At 44.5% G+C, this 17,838-nt stretch overlaps 1 protein-coding gene across 2 annotated transcripts in view; it reads right to left on the bottom strand.

Moving 5' to 3' along the window:
- PRPF19 (pre-mRNA processing factor 19) overlaps positions 1–17,838 on the bottom strand; it is a 563,471-nt gene that overhangs the window by 230,609 nt on the left and 315,024 nt on the right. For both annotated transcript variants that reach the window (XM_077454802.1, XM_077454803.1), the window contains exon 9: positions 7,080–7,155. In XM_077454802.1, the coding sequence (XP_077310928.1) occupies positions 7,080–7,155 (76 nt within the window). The remainder of the gene's footprint in view (positions 1–7,079; positions 7,156–17,838) is intronic.

Genomic DNA, 17,838 nt, shown 5'->3' with positions numbered 1-17,838 from the left:
CACCTGTCCCAGGTGACTGTATGGCCTATCACGGCGCCCTGCGCCACAGGTGCCCGGCTGTGCAGCCACAGCTGGGTGCCCACAGTATGCATGGCGGTGCCGTGAGCGGAGCGGGGAATGAGGGGGGGCTTTGTTGTCCCGCATCGCTGGACCCTGGGACAGGTAAGTGTCCGATTATTAAAAGTCAGCAGCTGCAGTATTTTGTAGCTGCTGACTTGATTTTTTTATTTTATTTTTTATTTTTTAGGGGGTACCCCACTTTAAGAATCTAGATAAGCTAATGAGTTCAAGGGTAAAATATTTGAGTAGGACATTATCCCCTTGCCCACAGTACACAATATACATTTTAAGACAAAAACCCAGATGACGTGGCAGGCCCCTATCACCCGTCTCCTCACCCTAGACACATACGTGACTCCTAAGCCTCACTGGACATCATGGTCACATACACGTACAATCTCAATTACTAAACAGCAAGTCAAATTTTACCCATAGACATACTCGTACCTCTAACGCTTATCCTCCATCAATTTGCTCCACTGGCGGTAACGGCGGGCTAGCCCGCTACTCAGAAGTATGTTCTGTGTTAGGTAAGTACCCAACACAGAACATACTTCTGAGTAGCGGGCTAGCCCGCCATTACCGCCAGTGGAGCGTTCTACTGCACTGTGTGGGGGGTTGGAACTTGCCAACCCCCCACACAGTGCAGTAGAACGGTGCTGGTCTACAATTGGGCCAGACTTCATTGGTAGCTCACTGTACCTTTATAACCCCACTCGTGGTAGAGAAGGTTAGATAAACAATTCCCTCTATCTACAGCACTTTTCTTCAGACGACTATTCAGCTGACCTCTTATACCACTTGGTTATTCCTCTCTTCTACATCCCTGCTTCATACAATCTTCCCTTCCTTATAATGATGGGCCCACATATTGCTGACATGACTGGACAAGATAGGAAGACGCCCACTTCACAGGTGAAGTTTTTGTTTGCTGAATATGCATGGGCTCAACACCCCTGAAGAGAGATCTGAGTTACTTTACACATTGCAGAAAAACAAAGCGCAAATTGCATTTATTCAAGAAACTAATTTCTGCTCAGACAATGTCCCCAAACTACACAATCATCACTTTCTTACGGTCTACAACTCCTCCAATGAAGACTCAAAACCTAAGGGTGTTGTAATAGTGATATCAAAGAACTGCCCCTTCAAAGTATCAAAGTTCAGCGAGACATTAAAGGCAGGTTCCTCAAAGAGAGGACACAACATACACAAGCAACAAGTATCCTTTTCGTGAAACTTTACATCTGCTCACTGAATTTTACTCGGCTATCCTCATTGTTGGTGGGGATTTCAATGTAGCGCTCACCCCAGCCCAAGATTCTTCTACAGGGACATCCTCCATGCCCCATAATCAGAGCTCAAAGCTCTCAAAGACCACCTGCGAGACTTAACCCTATATGGCCCACGTTACATTCAAAATGAAAGCAATTTTACATTCTACTCCTTACCACATAACAAATACACTAAAACCACTTCGGTGCTTTCAGACCATAACCCCATCACCATTACACTGGATATCCCAATGGCTCGCACCAAATCCATGATCTGACGCCATGACAACTCTCTATTAATGGACCTTGAAACCACACAAAAAATAAACACGCCTCATGCAATAGTTTACAGAAAATATCACAGACGACTCCACACTAGCTACTATATGGGCTGCACATAAATGCTTAATCCGAGGGGAATTCATTTCTATTGCTGAGAACAGAAACCAACTCAAACAAACTCAAACTCTTATTGCTGCATTATCCACATAAATTCATGGCCTGGAACGGGCTCACAAAACTATCCCTGGCCACTAAATCTCTCACTGACCTATTGAAGACAAGAGAAAAACTCCTGGAGGAATTGGGTAAGACATTGACACGCAAATACATATTGACGCAAAAATTGTTTTACGAATTTGGAAACAAGTCAGGAAAATTACTAGCTAGAGCCCTACAGCATAAAAAAGGCAGCAACTACCATACACACGATTAAAGACCCCGCAGGCAATACCTTTGAATTTGCACAGAAGAAATTGCTAATCAATTTTATTTGGGCTTCCAAATCTCCAAGACTAAGCTGGGATAGAATGATTCTCCCAAAACTGAAAGGGCCTCACAAGAATAACGGACTGGCACGTCCACAAACTCACTAAAGACACGGTTACAATTGAGGATTCTTTTGTGCAGGTTCCTCTATCCTACCCATCATGGATCGACGTTAAATCGACCCCTAAGGAACACGCCACACACCCACTAATGTGACCCACGCTTCTTAACAGCATGTACCACACTCAAAATGATCCCCTCACCAGGTCCGACGACCCCATTAGACAGAAACTCAGATTTCCCACCTGGCCTGCCTGAAAGTAACTTGAGTCACTCACACGCAGAACCTACATTTAGATCACATATACTGCTCTGTCCTCCTGATTCCCAGTGTAATATCCTGTACAAATTTGAACAAATCAGACACTTCCTGAATAGTGCCAAACCTACCACACAATAGTTCAGAGACCAAACTCCATTTGAAGCACTATGCTCCAGTACAGACCCTCAAAGAAATCTGATCTCCATGGTGTATTCCCTCTTGCTTAGTGGAACAACCCTAAAACTAACAATCAGCCAGAGATGGGAAGCCAGCAGATCCACGTCTGGGGTGCCCCACCGCAGGCACAGTAGCCTGAGCATCTCTGGATGCAACGCCCATTCTCCCAGGCCCAACATCTGCGACTTGGGTAGTCCGCCTGCCAGTTTTCTACTCCCGGGATGTAAATGGCCAACAAGGCCGGTACATGATGCTCTGCCCACTGAAGGATGTAAGTGACCTCCCGTGCTGCAGCCGAGCTTCTTGTTCCTCTTTGATGTTTGACATATGCCACCGCCGTGGCGTTGTCTGACTGGATCCTGATCAGAAGTCCTCAGTCTCATTGACTATGTGGACAGGCAAAGCCTGACTGCTCGGATTTCGAGCATATTGCTCGGCAACTTGGGTTCCTCACCCAACCAGAGACCCTGGGTCTACTGTACTCCCAGTACTCCACCCCAGCCAGCCAGTCAGGCGTCTGTTGTGATCACAGTCCAATGCAGAGGTAGGAACAACTTCCCGGACCAAAGTGCAGAGGATCTCAGCCAGCAAAGCAGGGAGTCCCTGACTGACTGACTCGCCTGAATCTGCTGATCCAGGGATAACGGAGATACGTCCCACTATGTCCCGGACGGACAAAAAACCTCTTGAGCGGAAAAGAGGGGCCCTTGCCTGCGGTGTGGCTCCTTAGTCTTCCTGGTCTGTGGACGCAAGGTACTTTTCCCACCTGTGACATTCTTAACCACTTGACAACTGGGCACTTAAACACCCCTCGTGACCAGACCAATTTTCAGCTTTAGGTGCTCTCACACTTTGAATAATAATTACTGAGTCATGTAACACTGTACCCAAATTTTTTGTCCTTTTTTCCCCACAAATAGAGCTTTCTTTTGGTGGTATTTGATCACCTCTGGGTTTTTTAATTTTTGCGCTATAAATGAAAAAAGACCTAAAATTTGGAAGAAAAAACAAATTTTTCTTTGTTTCTGTAATAAAATTTAGCAAATTTTTTTTTCATGAATTTTGGCCACAATTTACTCTGCTACATATCTTTGGTAAAAAATAACCCAAATTAGTGGATATTATTTGGTCTTTGTGAAAGTTAGAGCGTCTACAATCTATGGTGCAAATCATGCAAAATTGATCACGTCTGATGTACTGGTGGCCGATTTCATTTCTTGCGACCCGAACAAGCCAGGAAAGTATAAATACCCCCCAAATGACCCATTTTTTTGAAAGTAGACATTCCAAGGTATTTAGTAAGAGCTTTTTGGTGTTGTCATTTTTTTCCCACAATTCTTTGCAAAATGAAGATTTTTTTTAATTGATTTTTTTCACAAAATTGTCATTGTAATAGGTTATTTCTCTCACATGGCATGTGTATACCACAGATGATGCCCCAAAATAGATTCTGCTACTCCTGAGTATTATGATACCACATGTGTGGGACTTTTCCACAGCCTGGCCACATAGAGAGGCCCAACATGCAGGGAGCGCCATCATGTGTTCTAGAAGCATAATTTACACATCTAACTTGTTAACTATTACACTTTTGAAGGCCCTGGAGCACAAGGACAGGACGACAGGTGACACACTGGGGACAGGTGGCGCCGACAGGTGGTGGGGACAGGTGGCGCCGACGACAGCTGGGGACGACAGGTGGTGACGACAGGTGGCGCCGACGACAGGTGGTGACGACAGGCGGCGCCGACGACAGGCGGCGGGGACAACAGGCGGCGGGGACAACAGGCGGCGGGGACAACAGGCGGCGGGGACAACAGGCGGCGGGGACAACAGGCGGCGGGGACAACAGGCGGCGGGGACGAAAGGCGGCGCCGGGGACAGGCGGCGGGGACGAAAGGCGGCGCCGGGGACAGGCGCCGGGGACGAAAGGCGGCGCCGGGGACGAAAGGCGGCGCCGGGGACGAAAGGCGGCGCCGGGGACAGGCGGCGGGGACGAAAGGCGGCGCCGGGGACGAAAGGCGGCGCCGGGGACAGGCGGCGGGGACGAAAGGCGGCGCCGGGGACAGGCGGCGGGGACAGGCGGCGGGGACAGGTGGCGGGGACAGGTGGCGGGGACAGGTGGCACACTGGGGACAGGTGGCACCGACAGGTGGCACACTGGGGACAGGTGGCACCGACAGGTGGCACACTGGGGAGATATTTTACTTATGGCCGCTGCAGCCGCTAATCTCTCCCTCCTCACACGCTGTCTGTGTGAGGAAGGAGAGCCGGCGATGAGAGATGATCTCATATGTTGTTTACATGTGAGATCATCTTTCATTGGGCACGCCGACCGTAAACGGCCGCTGTAATTGGCCGTTTACAGCGATCTTTGACTGGTTGTGTCCGGGGGACACAGCCAACACAGAACTTCCCCAATCTGTGGTCGCGAGAGCGCGCATTGCGGAAGTAAACAGGACGGCGTCCCGGCAATTGGCATCCGCTCTGCAGCAGTCTTTCGGCTATAGAGCGGATGCCTAGTGGTTAATAATGCCATCCGAGGCTCCAAAAGAGCCACTCACCAAGGGTAGATCCGTCAAGGCTTTTTAAAATACCTGGTCCGCCGACCAGCATTTCAGCCAAATCAGGCGCCTCAGCACCATTGCTGACACAGAAACCCTGGATAGCAGAGAAAGAGTATCCAGAGCCATATTCCAAACGTACTTAAGACCGCGCACTAACTGCTCTGCTAGTTCCACGCAGACTGGAGTAGCCTGCTGCTTCTCAAATTTGCGGTGCAAAAGTTTTGCCCATTCAGTGTCTGACACGTGCTGTGGTCCGTACTGGACGTATTGCTGACCCCCCAACCGTAACTAAGGAACGGGCCACTGCCTCGGTTCCTGCCCGTGGTAGCCCACAGGAGCCCCTTCTACCGGGATCGTGGTTACTTTTATTTAACCTGGATACTGGGGGGTCCATGACCGGAGGAGCCGACCATTATTTGGGAAGGCTCTCCTCAAGGGGGTAACGCATTGCCATGCGTTTTGGGACAGAAAAAGGTCAGTTGTGGTCGCCCCCATTCCTGTAAATGAACTTATCAAAATAAGTCAGATACGAAAACACCTTAGGCATACGGGCTGGCTTACGGTACCCAAAAGGGACCGTTACTGCAGCAGAAGGACCTGCTGTATCCTGATCTTCATGGTATCACGCACAGCTGTGATAAATGCTCCAACTAGCGCTTTTCATGTGCGGACCCAGACGGGCACTCATCCTCACTGTCCGATCGGTCCTGGTCAGCGTCATCTGAAACGACAGAACAGGGGTCACCAGTCACTGAGGGGCCCGAGTCTGCGTCAGAGCTCTCCCCGGAGGGGGGCAGGAGCCACTTTCTTCCATCTTGCGCCCACATGCCGCCTCCACCCTGGCAATGAATGTTTTCAGGACCTCCGACAAGGCGTCCAAAGGCGCTGCACTGGTTGCAGGCGAGCCGGTTGCATTGCAAGGGGATAGGGGGAAGAAACACAGTCTGCCACCTTGTAAGTACATTTTCTCGGGTCCCCTGAAGGCAAATCTCAGCCCTTTTTTTTTGAAGATTTCCTTATTGGAATGTGTAAGTATGCCTCCCAACCATGGTGCATCTGAACAGAGGCCATACCACAAAGCCCCGGCTTTTTAATGAAGTATGGCTGCATTTAGGAGGACTCTGTACCACACCAGACGACCTATGAGAAAAAAACGCTGAAAAATGCCGGAGGAAAACGCATAAAACTGGAGGACTTGAGAGGGTGTAGTGGCCTTTACACAAAAAAAGTGGATCATGCGTTTCCTGGTGAGAGGAGTCTCTCTCTCTCTCTCTCTCTCACGTAAGCTGTCCAGGACGATGACTTGGGAAAACTCAGTTTAAAAAGATAACATAGCAGAATTACTAGCATTTGCCTATTTGAATTACATCCATTCCAACATTCTAAAAGAAAATATATACATCTTTAGCTAAACAATTCAAAGGGGCTGTAAACCCTTGAGGTTTTTCACCTTAATGCATTCTATGAATTAGGGCAAGAAATCTTGTGTGATGCAGCTGACCCCAGAGCCCCCTTTTTACTTGCTCGAACCCAGGCTTTCCAGCAAAGGGGATGAGCACACCAGCTCCTGTTTCGAGTCCCGATAGGATAGATTGAGAGCAGCACAACCATTGGCTCCGAGTCCTGCTGTCTGTGTCAATAGACGCAGCAGCAGGACACGGGGGCATGCCTGCACGAGTGCACCGAGGCAGAGTGGCTCTCCAACAGGGCACTCGAGAAGAAGAGGAGCCAGGAGCACCACTGAGAGACCCCAAAAGAGGATGACCGGGGCCACTCTGTGCAAAACCAAATGCACAGGGGAGGCAAGTATGACATGTTTAAAAAGACAAACAAAAAAAACAAAACACACACAAAGCTATACTTTAACGCTAGCAAGTATCGAAACAAAAGTGGTGTGAACAAATTCCTTACCAGTAAGAGCTTTATTTGTGTCTGTTGAACATAAATCCAAAGCCAAAATTCCAGGAACGCTGGCACTGTGGAGCCCCTTGGTAAAGAAAACAAGACAGAGAACAGTGTTTTAAGCCATGTAGGCAAATTAAAGAACAATTACACAATTCATCTGCATGTCTCTGACAAACCTTCCTTGATGCAAAATATTTAAAATAAACTGATTTTTATACTTGTCTTAATTTCTTCCCTCCATTGGTTCAAGAGGATATGCTTAACTAAATCCAGTGTAGCAATCAGTAAATAAAAATCTGTGAGGAAGGATAATCTTCTCTAGAATCATCTTAACTATGGCAACAGAAGTACATCATGGGCATGATCGGTGTGTTTCCCAACTGAAAAAAAAATTCTCCTAAAAATCACTGGGGGACAGTGTCTGACCTTTGGAACATCTAAAACATCTCAGAGAACAAATTATACCAATAGGATCTTCCACTTAAAGAGGAAGTAAACCCTGATGGGTTTACTACTACTTTGTCTCCCTGCAAAGGTAAAGCATAATGGGCTATTATGCATCGCATAGTAGCCCATTATGTGTCACTTACCTGACACAGGAGCCAGCGATGTCACCGCTGTCCCCTGTAGCACGGAGCGTCCATATTATTCTGGGTATCGCTGCTCCGGTCACTCAGCGCCGGAGCAGCGCAATGGAGCCACCACTAACGGCATATCGCAATTAGAGGCAGCATGCTGCAAACGGTGAAGGTGTGCCTGCGCGCCGCTGTCTACGGAGCATGCGCCGTAGACAGCCATGCCTGTCTTTTTGTAAATATCTCCTAAACCGTGTAGGTTTAGGAGATATTTCTTGGACCTACAGGTAAGCCTTAATCTAGGCTTACCTGGAGGTCAAAGTGGTTTGTAAGGGTTTACAACCACTTTAAGAGGCAGAAGAGAAAACTCCTATGACACAATTAGTAAATGAAGACAACACACTTCCCCATCAAAGGAGAGAGGGGACCTGCCACATTCAGATAGTTCTGCAGTGCTCTGGTGTGGAATTAGTAAAGGGAGTTGACTCAATGTGGATACTATGAGCCCCAGGACCTGCATGCAACTGTGCAAAAATAGATGTGCTACATCCAGATGACAGACTTAGTAGTTTCAGCTTCTCCAGAGGCAGAAAAGCCTTTGATAACCTTGTGTCTTGAACAGGGGGGAAAAAAATTCAGAATAGGACATCAAGTTCGCCCAAAATTAATGGGCAGAGGGACTGCACTGGGAGCACTGCCAATTGGCCACAAAGCAGGTGTGATCACTTTGCTCAACTCCACTCTTTTGTGCACAGTACTGGATTATGTTTGGGACACTCAAGATGGTAAATGAGCATCTGGTCTTAAACTGCAGGCCATTGGCAACAATTTTACCCTCCTAAATATGGACCCAACTCTGCCAATGGCCCATTCCCTCAATCAGTCATGCAGCAGGCAGCCCAAACCCTGACCACAATCGGAAGAGATATCAATGCAGTCCCCAATTCACAAGAAACATTCCCTACAACAGTTGAGAAACCAAAAAAATGCCTACATGCAAACTGTAATCTTCCAAATCCTGTAAACATCAATACGAGAAACCTTCACTCCCTTCCTGCCCAGGCCATTTTCAGTTTTCAGCACTGTCACACTTTGAGATGACTCAGTCATGCATAACCAATTACATTTTTATAATTTTTTTGAGACAGATAGAGCTTTATTTTGGTGGTATTTAATCATCACTGGGTTTTTGTTTTGCAAAATAAATGGGGGAAAAAAAAGACCAACAATTTAAAAAATTGTGTTCCACGTTTGGTAAAAATAATCCAACTCCGTGTATATTATTTAGTCTGTAGGAAATGTGTAGTCTACAAACTATTGTATATACAGTATATTTGAATACTGACCAGTCCTGATGTACTGATCGTCTATTTCTTGAGGTCCTAAAATGCAAGGACAGTACAAATATCCAAGAAATTAACCCTTTTTGCAAAGCACAGTCCAAGGTATTTAGTAAGAGGCATTGGTGATTTTTCTGAAGTTGTAATTTTTTTTATACAATTTTTTTTTTTTTTTACAATGTTGTTTACATACTGTGACCAGAGCAGTACAGTGTTACCATAGTGACACTATACTACTCTGGGGTGATCTGGACTTTTTTTTTTCTTTCACACACAGACTGACTGCTTATAACAGTGATGATCACTGTTATAAACAATCATTTTTATGAATGCCATCCATTCGTTCATTGTGTACTAGAGGTCGACCGATATGGGTATTTCTCTGGCCGATGCCGATATTTAGAAATCATGGCGGCCGATAGCCGATATATGATGCCGATTTTTTTGGGCCGATGTTAGGCCGATTTTATTTATTTTATTTTTTTTTTCCTTTTTTTTTTTTAATCCCCCTTGATCTAACACACCCTTTCCCACTGGGGTGTTTTTCAGACGCTTTTGGGCTAAAAATAGCGCCTGTAAAGTGCCTGCAAAATGGCTCCCCTGCAGTCTGTGTCAAAGACAGAGTGCTTTCACACTGAGGCGATGCGCTGGCAGGATCTTAAAAAAAAGTCCTGCAAGCAGCACGTTTGGAGTGGTGTATACCGCTCCTCCACCACTCCTGCCCATTGATATGAATGGGCACCACTGCCGAAGCGCATGCAATGCGATTTGGCAGCAGTGCTTCATGGGCGCATTTAACCCCTTCCTTGGCCGCTAGCTGGGTTAGATGTGCCCCACTAGCAGCCAAATAGCACTGCTAAAATGATGGTAAAGAGCCGCTAAAACTTGCGTTTTACCATCAACGCCTGCCCGCTCCAGTGTGAAAGCAGTCTTCATAAGTGATACAGCAAATTTCTTACATTTAAACATTTATTAAACAAAACAAACCTCCAATCAGTTTACTTATATGTATGATTTAGATAAAAAAAAAAAAAAAAAAAAAAAAAACGATATTAAATAAAAACAGGTAGTCAAAACTTTTGGACGAAAAAAACAAAATGGGCTAACTTTACTGTTTTTATTTTATTTTTTTAATAGTGTATTTTTTTCCCAAAAAAATGCATTTGAAAGACCTCTGTACAAATGCCGTGTGACATAAAATATTGCAACAACCGACATTTTATTCCCTAGGATCTCTGATTGGCCCTGTTTGAACGATGTGATCACTGTAACCAAAGATATCAACACAATGATACACAATGAATGAAAGCCATTCATTGTGTACAGCTGTCATGTTCATAAAGAAACAAAATAAAAATAAAAAATGCTCACATGCTTTATACTTTTTCTTTATGAACATATGACCATACATACTTTGTCAATATTTAATTTTGTTTTCTTTACTGTTTTTTGTCACAATAATACGAGCTCCAGAAGAAGCGTGTTAAATCACGCGAAACATGTTGAGTCTTCCCGTCAAAAAAATTTACTCTTAACTGCAAATACTGCTTATTTTGATGATGATAGTGATGTAAATGTACACTGTTTTGCCATATTTTTTTCACAACCTCTTCGAAAATGAGCAGTTCATAGTAGCGGTAATTGTTATCGATTGTTAAATATTGACTATGAATATTATTGTGAAACATGTTTTTAAGTTATTGGCATCAAGTATGATACATTGTTTTTTAACAATAAAGTTTTCAATTTTTCCTACTTATTGTTTTGTCTATGGTGCCTAAAAAGTCCCTCCATTTTTTTTTCTTTCATTGATTTACACACGTCATGTGACGTACAAGTGTGAACCCAGCCCAAGTAAATTTCCCCCATAGTTATAAGGGATCATGCACCTGTTCATTTGCACTAATTGGGGTTGCAGATGCTCCAGGGTGTGCTGGAAATTAATAGTAAATCTAGCTGACAATAATCTAAAATAAAACTACAAAAGGGCTAGGACAACGTAATGTAAATATTATAACCTCAAGGGGTGTCAATTCAGACTGGGCAATAAGACTGGCAAACTGAAAACCTTCATAACCGGTTGAAAGCTGATAAAGGGATTGTCCATTCAGTATCTAAATCTATAGATTGTATACTACAACACTACTATGAAAAGGTTTATTTAACCAAACCTGAAAGAATAGCTGCAGGACTATATTTTTGGAGAATATTTTCTCAAAATTGACACATGAGGAAGCAGAGCACAACTCAACATATTACGCTGCTTATTTAAAATTCTCCCAAACTTGAGACGCTCTCCCCTGATTTTCATGTACGAGCTAAATCTTGCTATTTTGGTTAGCCAAATATTTCTCAGACTGACAGCACCCACACAGGTAGCCTTTGGAAGATTGGAACAAAAAGTATCAACAGTGATGCAATAAAATAGGCTGTCGGGGTCTTTTTCATCTTGTCAGGCCCTACTGACATAAGATGCTAAACATAGGATTTTTGTAAAACAGTTTACCTGTAAAATCCTTTTCTTGGGAATACATCACGGGACATCGAGCCTTTGATAATTACTGGCTACTGGTTAATTACTAATGGGTTAAATAGTCATCAGGTGATTGGACAATGGCAACCCTAATTACAATAGTGTAATATGGAAAATATTGATGCGCTAAACTCAATGTCCCACCAAAAAAGTGCAAACAAAGTGCATAAGCAAATACATCCCTAATTGAAGGACACACACACCAGTGCACAATACTAAATTGACCAATCCAACGCAAAATATGAAAATGAAAATTCACAGGTGCTCCGCTTAATATGGATATACGATGCTTAATGTATGCAACTAAGGATAAATTGCATCAAACCAATGTATATGTTACACACAATTAAATGGTGCAAAATATATGCAAAGATCACCACTGGTAGGCAAGCAGATTTTTTTAACATAAAAAGTGTCCAAAACATACACTTGGGCTCTGGTGTACTTGCATGCTGAACAGTTTATATATGATCGATCACAGAGAGCAAAAGATACACCACATCATTGCGCAATGTTGTGAAAAGTATAAAACAAAGTCAATGACTTGTATCCACTCACAGAGGATTGTAGCGCTTTGTATACAAATACATCATCTATAAGCGGTTCAGCATGCAAGTAAACCAGAGCCCAAGTGTAATATTTTGAACACTTATGTAAAAAAAAAAAATCTGCTTGCCTACCAGTGGTGATCTTTGCATACCTGTTTGGTATTATATATGTATGAGACCATTCGGAGCATTTTATTGCAGAACTGATGCCAGCAGGGGTTCCCAGGTGTCTGAAATAGCAAGCAAGCGTATCAGTGGTAATTGTGACCATTCATGCCTCCTACGGGACCACATGTTTTACATCAGTCATTGGTGTTGTCTACCTTTTTTTCCTTATATCTTGCACTAATTGTGTGTAACATATACATTGGTTTGATGCAATTTATTATATTTATTGATGCACGTATCTCGTTATTTCTTAAACAGGGAGCCTGTGAATTTTTATTTTCATTTCATTTTTATATTTTGTGTTGGATTGGTCAATTTAGTATTGTGCACTGGTGTGTTTGTCCTTTAATTAGGGACATATTTGCTTATGCACTTTAAGTTTGCACTTTTTTTTATACATGGTGGGACATTGATTTTAGGGTATCAATATTTTACATATTACACTATTGAATTTTCAGTGACTGGAGCACTGCCAATTGGTTTCAGCTTTTATCATTTAGGTATGTCTCACTAGGTATCCATATTTGCGCTTTAGTAATTTGTAGTTTTTATAGCCAATTACCAGATGAGTTTCTCCCCTATATAACCCTTCCCATATGGAGAGTACATCGGTTTTGTAGCAAAGCATTAAGTATCCCCATGTATAATCCCAAAGAGGGGCGGAAGCGCTGTGTACCGTGATGTATTCCCAAGAAAAGGATTTTACAGGTAAGCCGTTAAAAAAATAATCCTATTTTCGTGGGGGGGGGGGGGGGGCGTGGCTACTGCTCCGTTCCAGCGACGGGAATCCCGACCATCAGGGGCCATCCTAAGTCTTCAGACATTACCGATTGCCTGCCTAAGAGTCCCATCATCCTCCGGAGATGTCCTACAAGAGGAAAGGTGTGGTAAAACCAATGAAATTAATGTTTTTCTTTCCGCCGGCAGCCCGCGATACCAGCCAAAATGGCGTTGGCTCTTGTGTCTCCTCTGACTCACCTCCCCCTGCCTCAAAGAGCCCGGGTTCGCAGAGCAGATCAGCCCGACAATATACGGATGCCTCCACCCCACTCTCCGGCAGTCCGGCAAAGTCCAGACCAGGCATGGTTGACAGGTGAGGAAACGTAAAGGAAACTAGTGGACCCTATCACTGAGTTCCCCACCTCTCACAAGCCGCTATCAGATACTACCCTAAAATAAATGCTCATCTCCCTGCACGCTGACATGATGCAATGCATCAGCAACTTTAAAGCTGAAGTGGGGGAAATGGGAGGAAGAAAAGATCACATTGAAAAGAAAAATGGGGGATTTTGCATCCACACAACACACTAGTGGACGCTCACAATGAACAAGCTGACGATATCACCTGGCTCAAATCTAAAATGGCAGACCTCGAGGATAGGTTGAGGAGGAATAACGTCAAGATCAGGGGGGTCCCGGAGGCTGTGATCCCAGCACAACTACATCAGTATGCCCATGATCTTATGAAAACATTCCTGCCTTCACTGCCAGAGTCAGACTTGGTAACATCCCTAGAAATGTTCTGATGCGGGTACATTTTTATCACGCAAAAGAGCAATGTCAGCGTCCCGCAATTCTTCGCAACCCCTTGGGAAATTTTTGAGTTTACAGCTATATGTGGATCTTTCTCAGCATAAGATGCCAAAACCGAAAATCGCTCCAGCCAGTAACGAAGGCATTACATAATCATAACATTCCCTACCGTTGGGGATACCCCATGAAGCCAACAATCACCCACAAGGGGAACACTGCAATGGTAACAAGCCTGGATGAAGGCCTGACATTGCTCCAGATGCTAGATATTCAGCCAGATCAAACTGCGGGCGAACCCTCTCCGGCTCCGAGACTAAACACCCAAGAAGAATGGCAGACTGTCACGCAAGAAGAAAGACAAAAAAATGGAAAACATAATTACCCCTCTTCGAGCGAAAACAACTGCTGCATTACGGTAGCATTAAGGAGCGCAGATGTGCGCAATTTCCCCCTCAAGACATGGGCAGTCACTCTGCCTCCAGATTCCTGTTCGAATCTACCTTTTTACTACCCTATATGTTTAACTGTTATTTGACTTTGACTTACTAAAGCAGACGGAGGGAAATCCTATTTTTCTATCCGTCTGCAGAGCGGATCAGATGAACACAGGCAGACTGTGTTGATCTGATCCCCCATAGAGGAGAGCAGGGGCCGCACTGTCATTCGCCGGCTCAGCGGGGATCACCTCCATGCAGAAAGAGCGAATGTTTAGAAGCTGATTCAGGTCTTTTAGATCTAGAATATGTCTGACATCCACGTTCGGTTTTGGAACCGTAAAGAGGTTTGAGTAGAACCCCCAAGCCTTGCTCTTCTAAGGCTACTTCTATAAATACTTAGCCTTGGGATAACAGACGTTCTAAGGCTAGAAACGAGGGCCTCTTATTTTCAGGATCCTTGGAGACCCTTGACCTTAGGAAACAAGATAGCGGAAGCTACCGGAACTCCAGCTTGTAGCGTAAAGACACTGTGGAGGTTACCTATTTGTCCTGAATCTCTTCCCGCCAGGCACCTGAAAACTGCAGCAGCCTTCCCCCCACTCGGCCGAGCAGGGGTACCTCTTCATAGGGAGGCTTTGGGGTTCTGCTTAGCAGATCTTGGACCTAAACACTTATTTTGCCTCTGGGCTTGGCCTTGGATCTTTCCCCTAGTATTGGACTGGGGAGGCAGTCACCACTGCCTGAAGGTCGATGCTCCAAGGGATGGGGAAAGAACGTCTAAATGAGGGACATTTATTCCCTTAACCGGTAAAAACATGGTCTTGCCCACGGTAATCTCTGGATATATTTGTTCAGATCATCCCCAAACGGGCATTCCCCATAAAACTGGAACCCAGTCAAATATCTTTTGCATGAAGCCTCAGCTGCCCAATGCTTAAGCCAAAGGGACCTGCGCATGTGTACTAGCAGGAGAGTAAGGAGGGATGCTTGCTGAACAGAATCCATAATGGCATCATCCGCAAAACACAAGGCCTTAGGAAGGTCTGCATAAACCTCCACCTCCTAGGTGGAAAGGTTAAGCACTTGCTTCATCTGTTCCTTGAGGAACTGGCACATGCCAATTGCTGCTACTGCAGGTTGGACCACATCGCCAGCCACAGAGAAGAATGGCAGAATGGCACTTTAAACAAAGTTTCCAAAGTTTATCAGTTGGATATTTGAACCCTTGAGCATTGTCCACAGGACAGGTCAGGCATTTATTCATACAGGAAATAGCCGCATCAAATGCTAGCACCCCCCATTTCTTGGTGAACTTTTCCTCTACTGGATAAAGCATGGAAAACCTCCTAGGAGAAAAATAGTTTATCTGGGTGAACCCAGTCCTCATACAATTTCTACAGCAAGGGATGAATTGGGAAGGTATGCCCAGCCTGTGGGGATTTCCGAGATCCCAAAGCTCAGGATTGCTTCATACAGCCACCACTTTCCCCATACCAGAGAAATTATGCCTCTAGAAGGCTCTCTGGACTGGTTAGTGCCGAAGAGGCCTCACAATTTACTCCCTGGTTCTGTACACTGTTGTATAAAAATTTGTTCAGTTTTTTACAGCGGAGAGAAATAGTAAAAAAAGAACTGCCCTACCCCCTATATATAATATATATATATATATATATATATATATATATATATAAAAACCACACTAATAGGTTGCAGTTTAACCACTTAAGCCCAGGAACATTTTCCAGCTAAAGGACCAAGCCCCTTTTTGCGATTTGGCACTGCGTCGCTTTAACTGACAGTTGCGCAGTCGTGCGACGTGGCTCCCAAACAAAATTGGCGTCCTTTTTTCCCCACAAATAGAGCTTTCTTTTGGTGGTATTTGATCACCTCTGCATTTTTTATTTTTTGCGCTATAAACAAAAATAGAGCAATTTAGAAAAAAAAATGCAATATTTTTTACTTTTGGCTATAATAAATATCCCCCAAAAATATATAAAAATGTTTTTTTCCTCAGTTTAGGCCGATACGTATTCTACTACATATTTTTGGTAAAAAATAAAATAAAAATCACAATAAGCGTGTATTGATAGGTTTGCGCAAAAGCTATAGTGTCTACAAAATAGGGGATAGTTTTATGACATTTTTTTTTTTTACTAATAATGGCAGTGATCAGCGATTTTTATTGTGACTGCGACATTATGGCGGACACGTCGGCCAATTTTGACACATTTTTGGGACCATTGGCATTAATACAGCAATCAGTGCGTTAAAGTGTGTTAAAAATGCACCGATTGCTGTAAAAATGTCACTGGCAGTGAAGGGGTTAAACACTAGGGGGCAGTGTAGGGGTTAAGAGTGTGTGTTTTTTTTTTAACTGTAGTGGGGCGTGGCTTGGCATCTGACGTCACTGATAGTCTTTCCCTATAACAGACGATCAGTGACAGCCTTAGTAGGAAGCACGAGGAGAGGTTTGTTTACACTTGCCTCTCCTTATTCTTCAGCTCTGTGACCCGATCGTGGGACACTGGACCAGGTCGCGAGTGCACCGCCGGCAGCACGCGACCCACGCCTGGACACTTGCGCGATTGTGCCCATCCCTTGTAATAGAAAAAAGCATGGCAGGTCTTCTTAAATAAGAGATCTGGGGTCAAAAATCCTCGGATCTCATTTGGATTAAAATGCAACAAAACAAAAAATAAAGAAAAGAAAAAAAATGTTCCTTTAAGAGGTATGGGCGTAAGTGATGTTCTGACGTCGCTTCCGCCCTCCTATGGTATGGAGACAGGTGGGGCCCATCTTAGCCTCACTTGTCTCCATACCCAGGACATGGCAGGTACAGATCGCCTCCGCCGCTACCGCTCCGGTAAGCGGCGGAGGGCACGGGAAAGAGGCGGGAGGGGGTTGGCACCTCTCCCACTGCTAACTGATCTTGCGGCGAATCCGTCACGGAGACCACCATTATTGTAAAGAGGACCGGCTCCTGTAAAGATAGATATCTCAGTCGTGGCAGCAGCTGATATATATATATATATATATATATACACACACACACACATACACACACATACATAAACACACACACAGGAGGCGGTCCTGAAGTGGTTAATGGACTTATAATTTATCAATGGATTTTATCGAGCTGTTTTAATTACGTTTGGTACTCCATTGCTGTTTTAACCCATCATTTTTGGTTTGGTGCGGACCCTGGTGGACTTATTGTTTTGCGCAGTTTTTATTGTTTTTATACAGTTTTTTTTTTTAAAGATTTGTTTGGGGCCAGGGTAGTTGCCCTGCACCTCCCCCTATCTAGACCCATTGAAGGGCTATAGTCACCATTTGCTCGGAATGAAGGGAAGGAGTTCTCCTCTCATTCATGGCCATTTTTTGGTCGTAATTTGGTGAGGTTATTATGCCAGTTCCTTTCTTTTTCTAAACTTTTCTTCTTTCTAGCCAACCAAGAGAAATTGTCCATCGACAAAGACGATGGCATCCTAAAGTTCCCAAAACTGAAATGCAGCTCCCAGTCTAAGCCAGGACAAGGTAAGTGGCTCGCTGGGCTACATCGCTCTTCCACCTCTGTTCTGTGGCATCTAGTAAAGTGGTTTCTCCTCCCCATCGCATAATTTCTCAA

This window comes from Lithobates pipiens, unplaced genomic scaffold (assembly GCF_037356315.1).
Source record: "Lithobates pipiens isolate NorthernLeopardFrog02 unplaced genomic scaffold, aLitPip1_a1.2 Scaffold_25, whole genome shotgun sequence".
Taxonomy (NCBI): Eukaryota; Metazoa; Chordata; class Amphibia; order Anura; family Ranidae; genus Lithobates; species Lithobates pipiens.
Note: the sequence above shows the minus strand (reverse complement) of the source record. Positions and strands in the feature narration are given on the sequence as shown.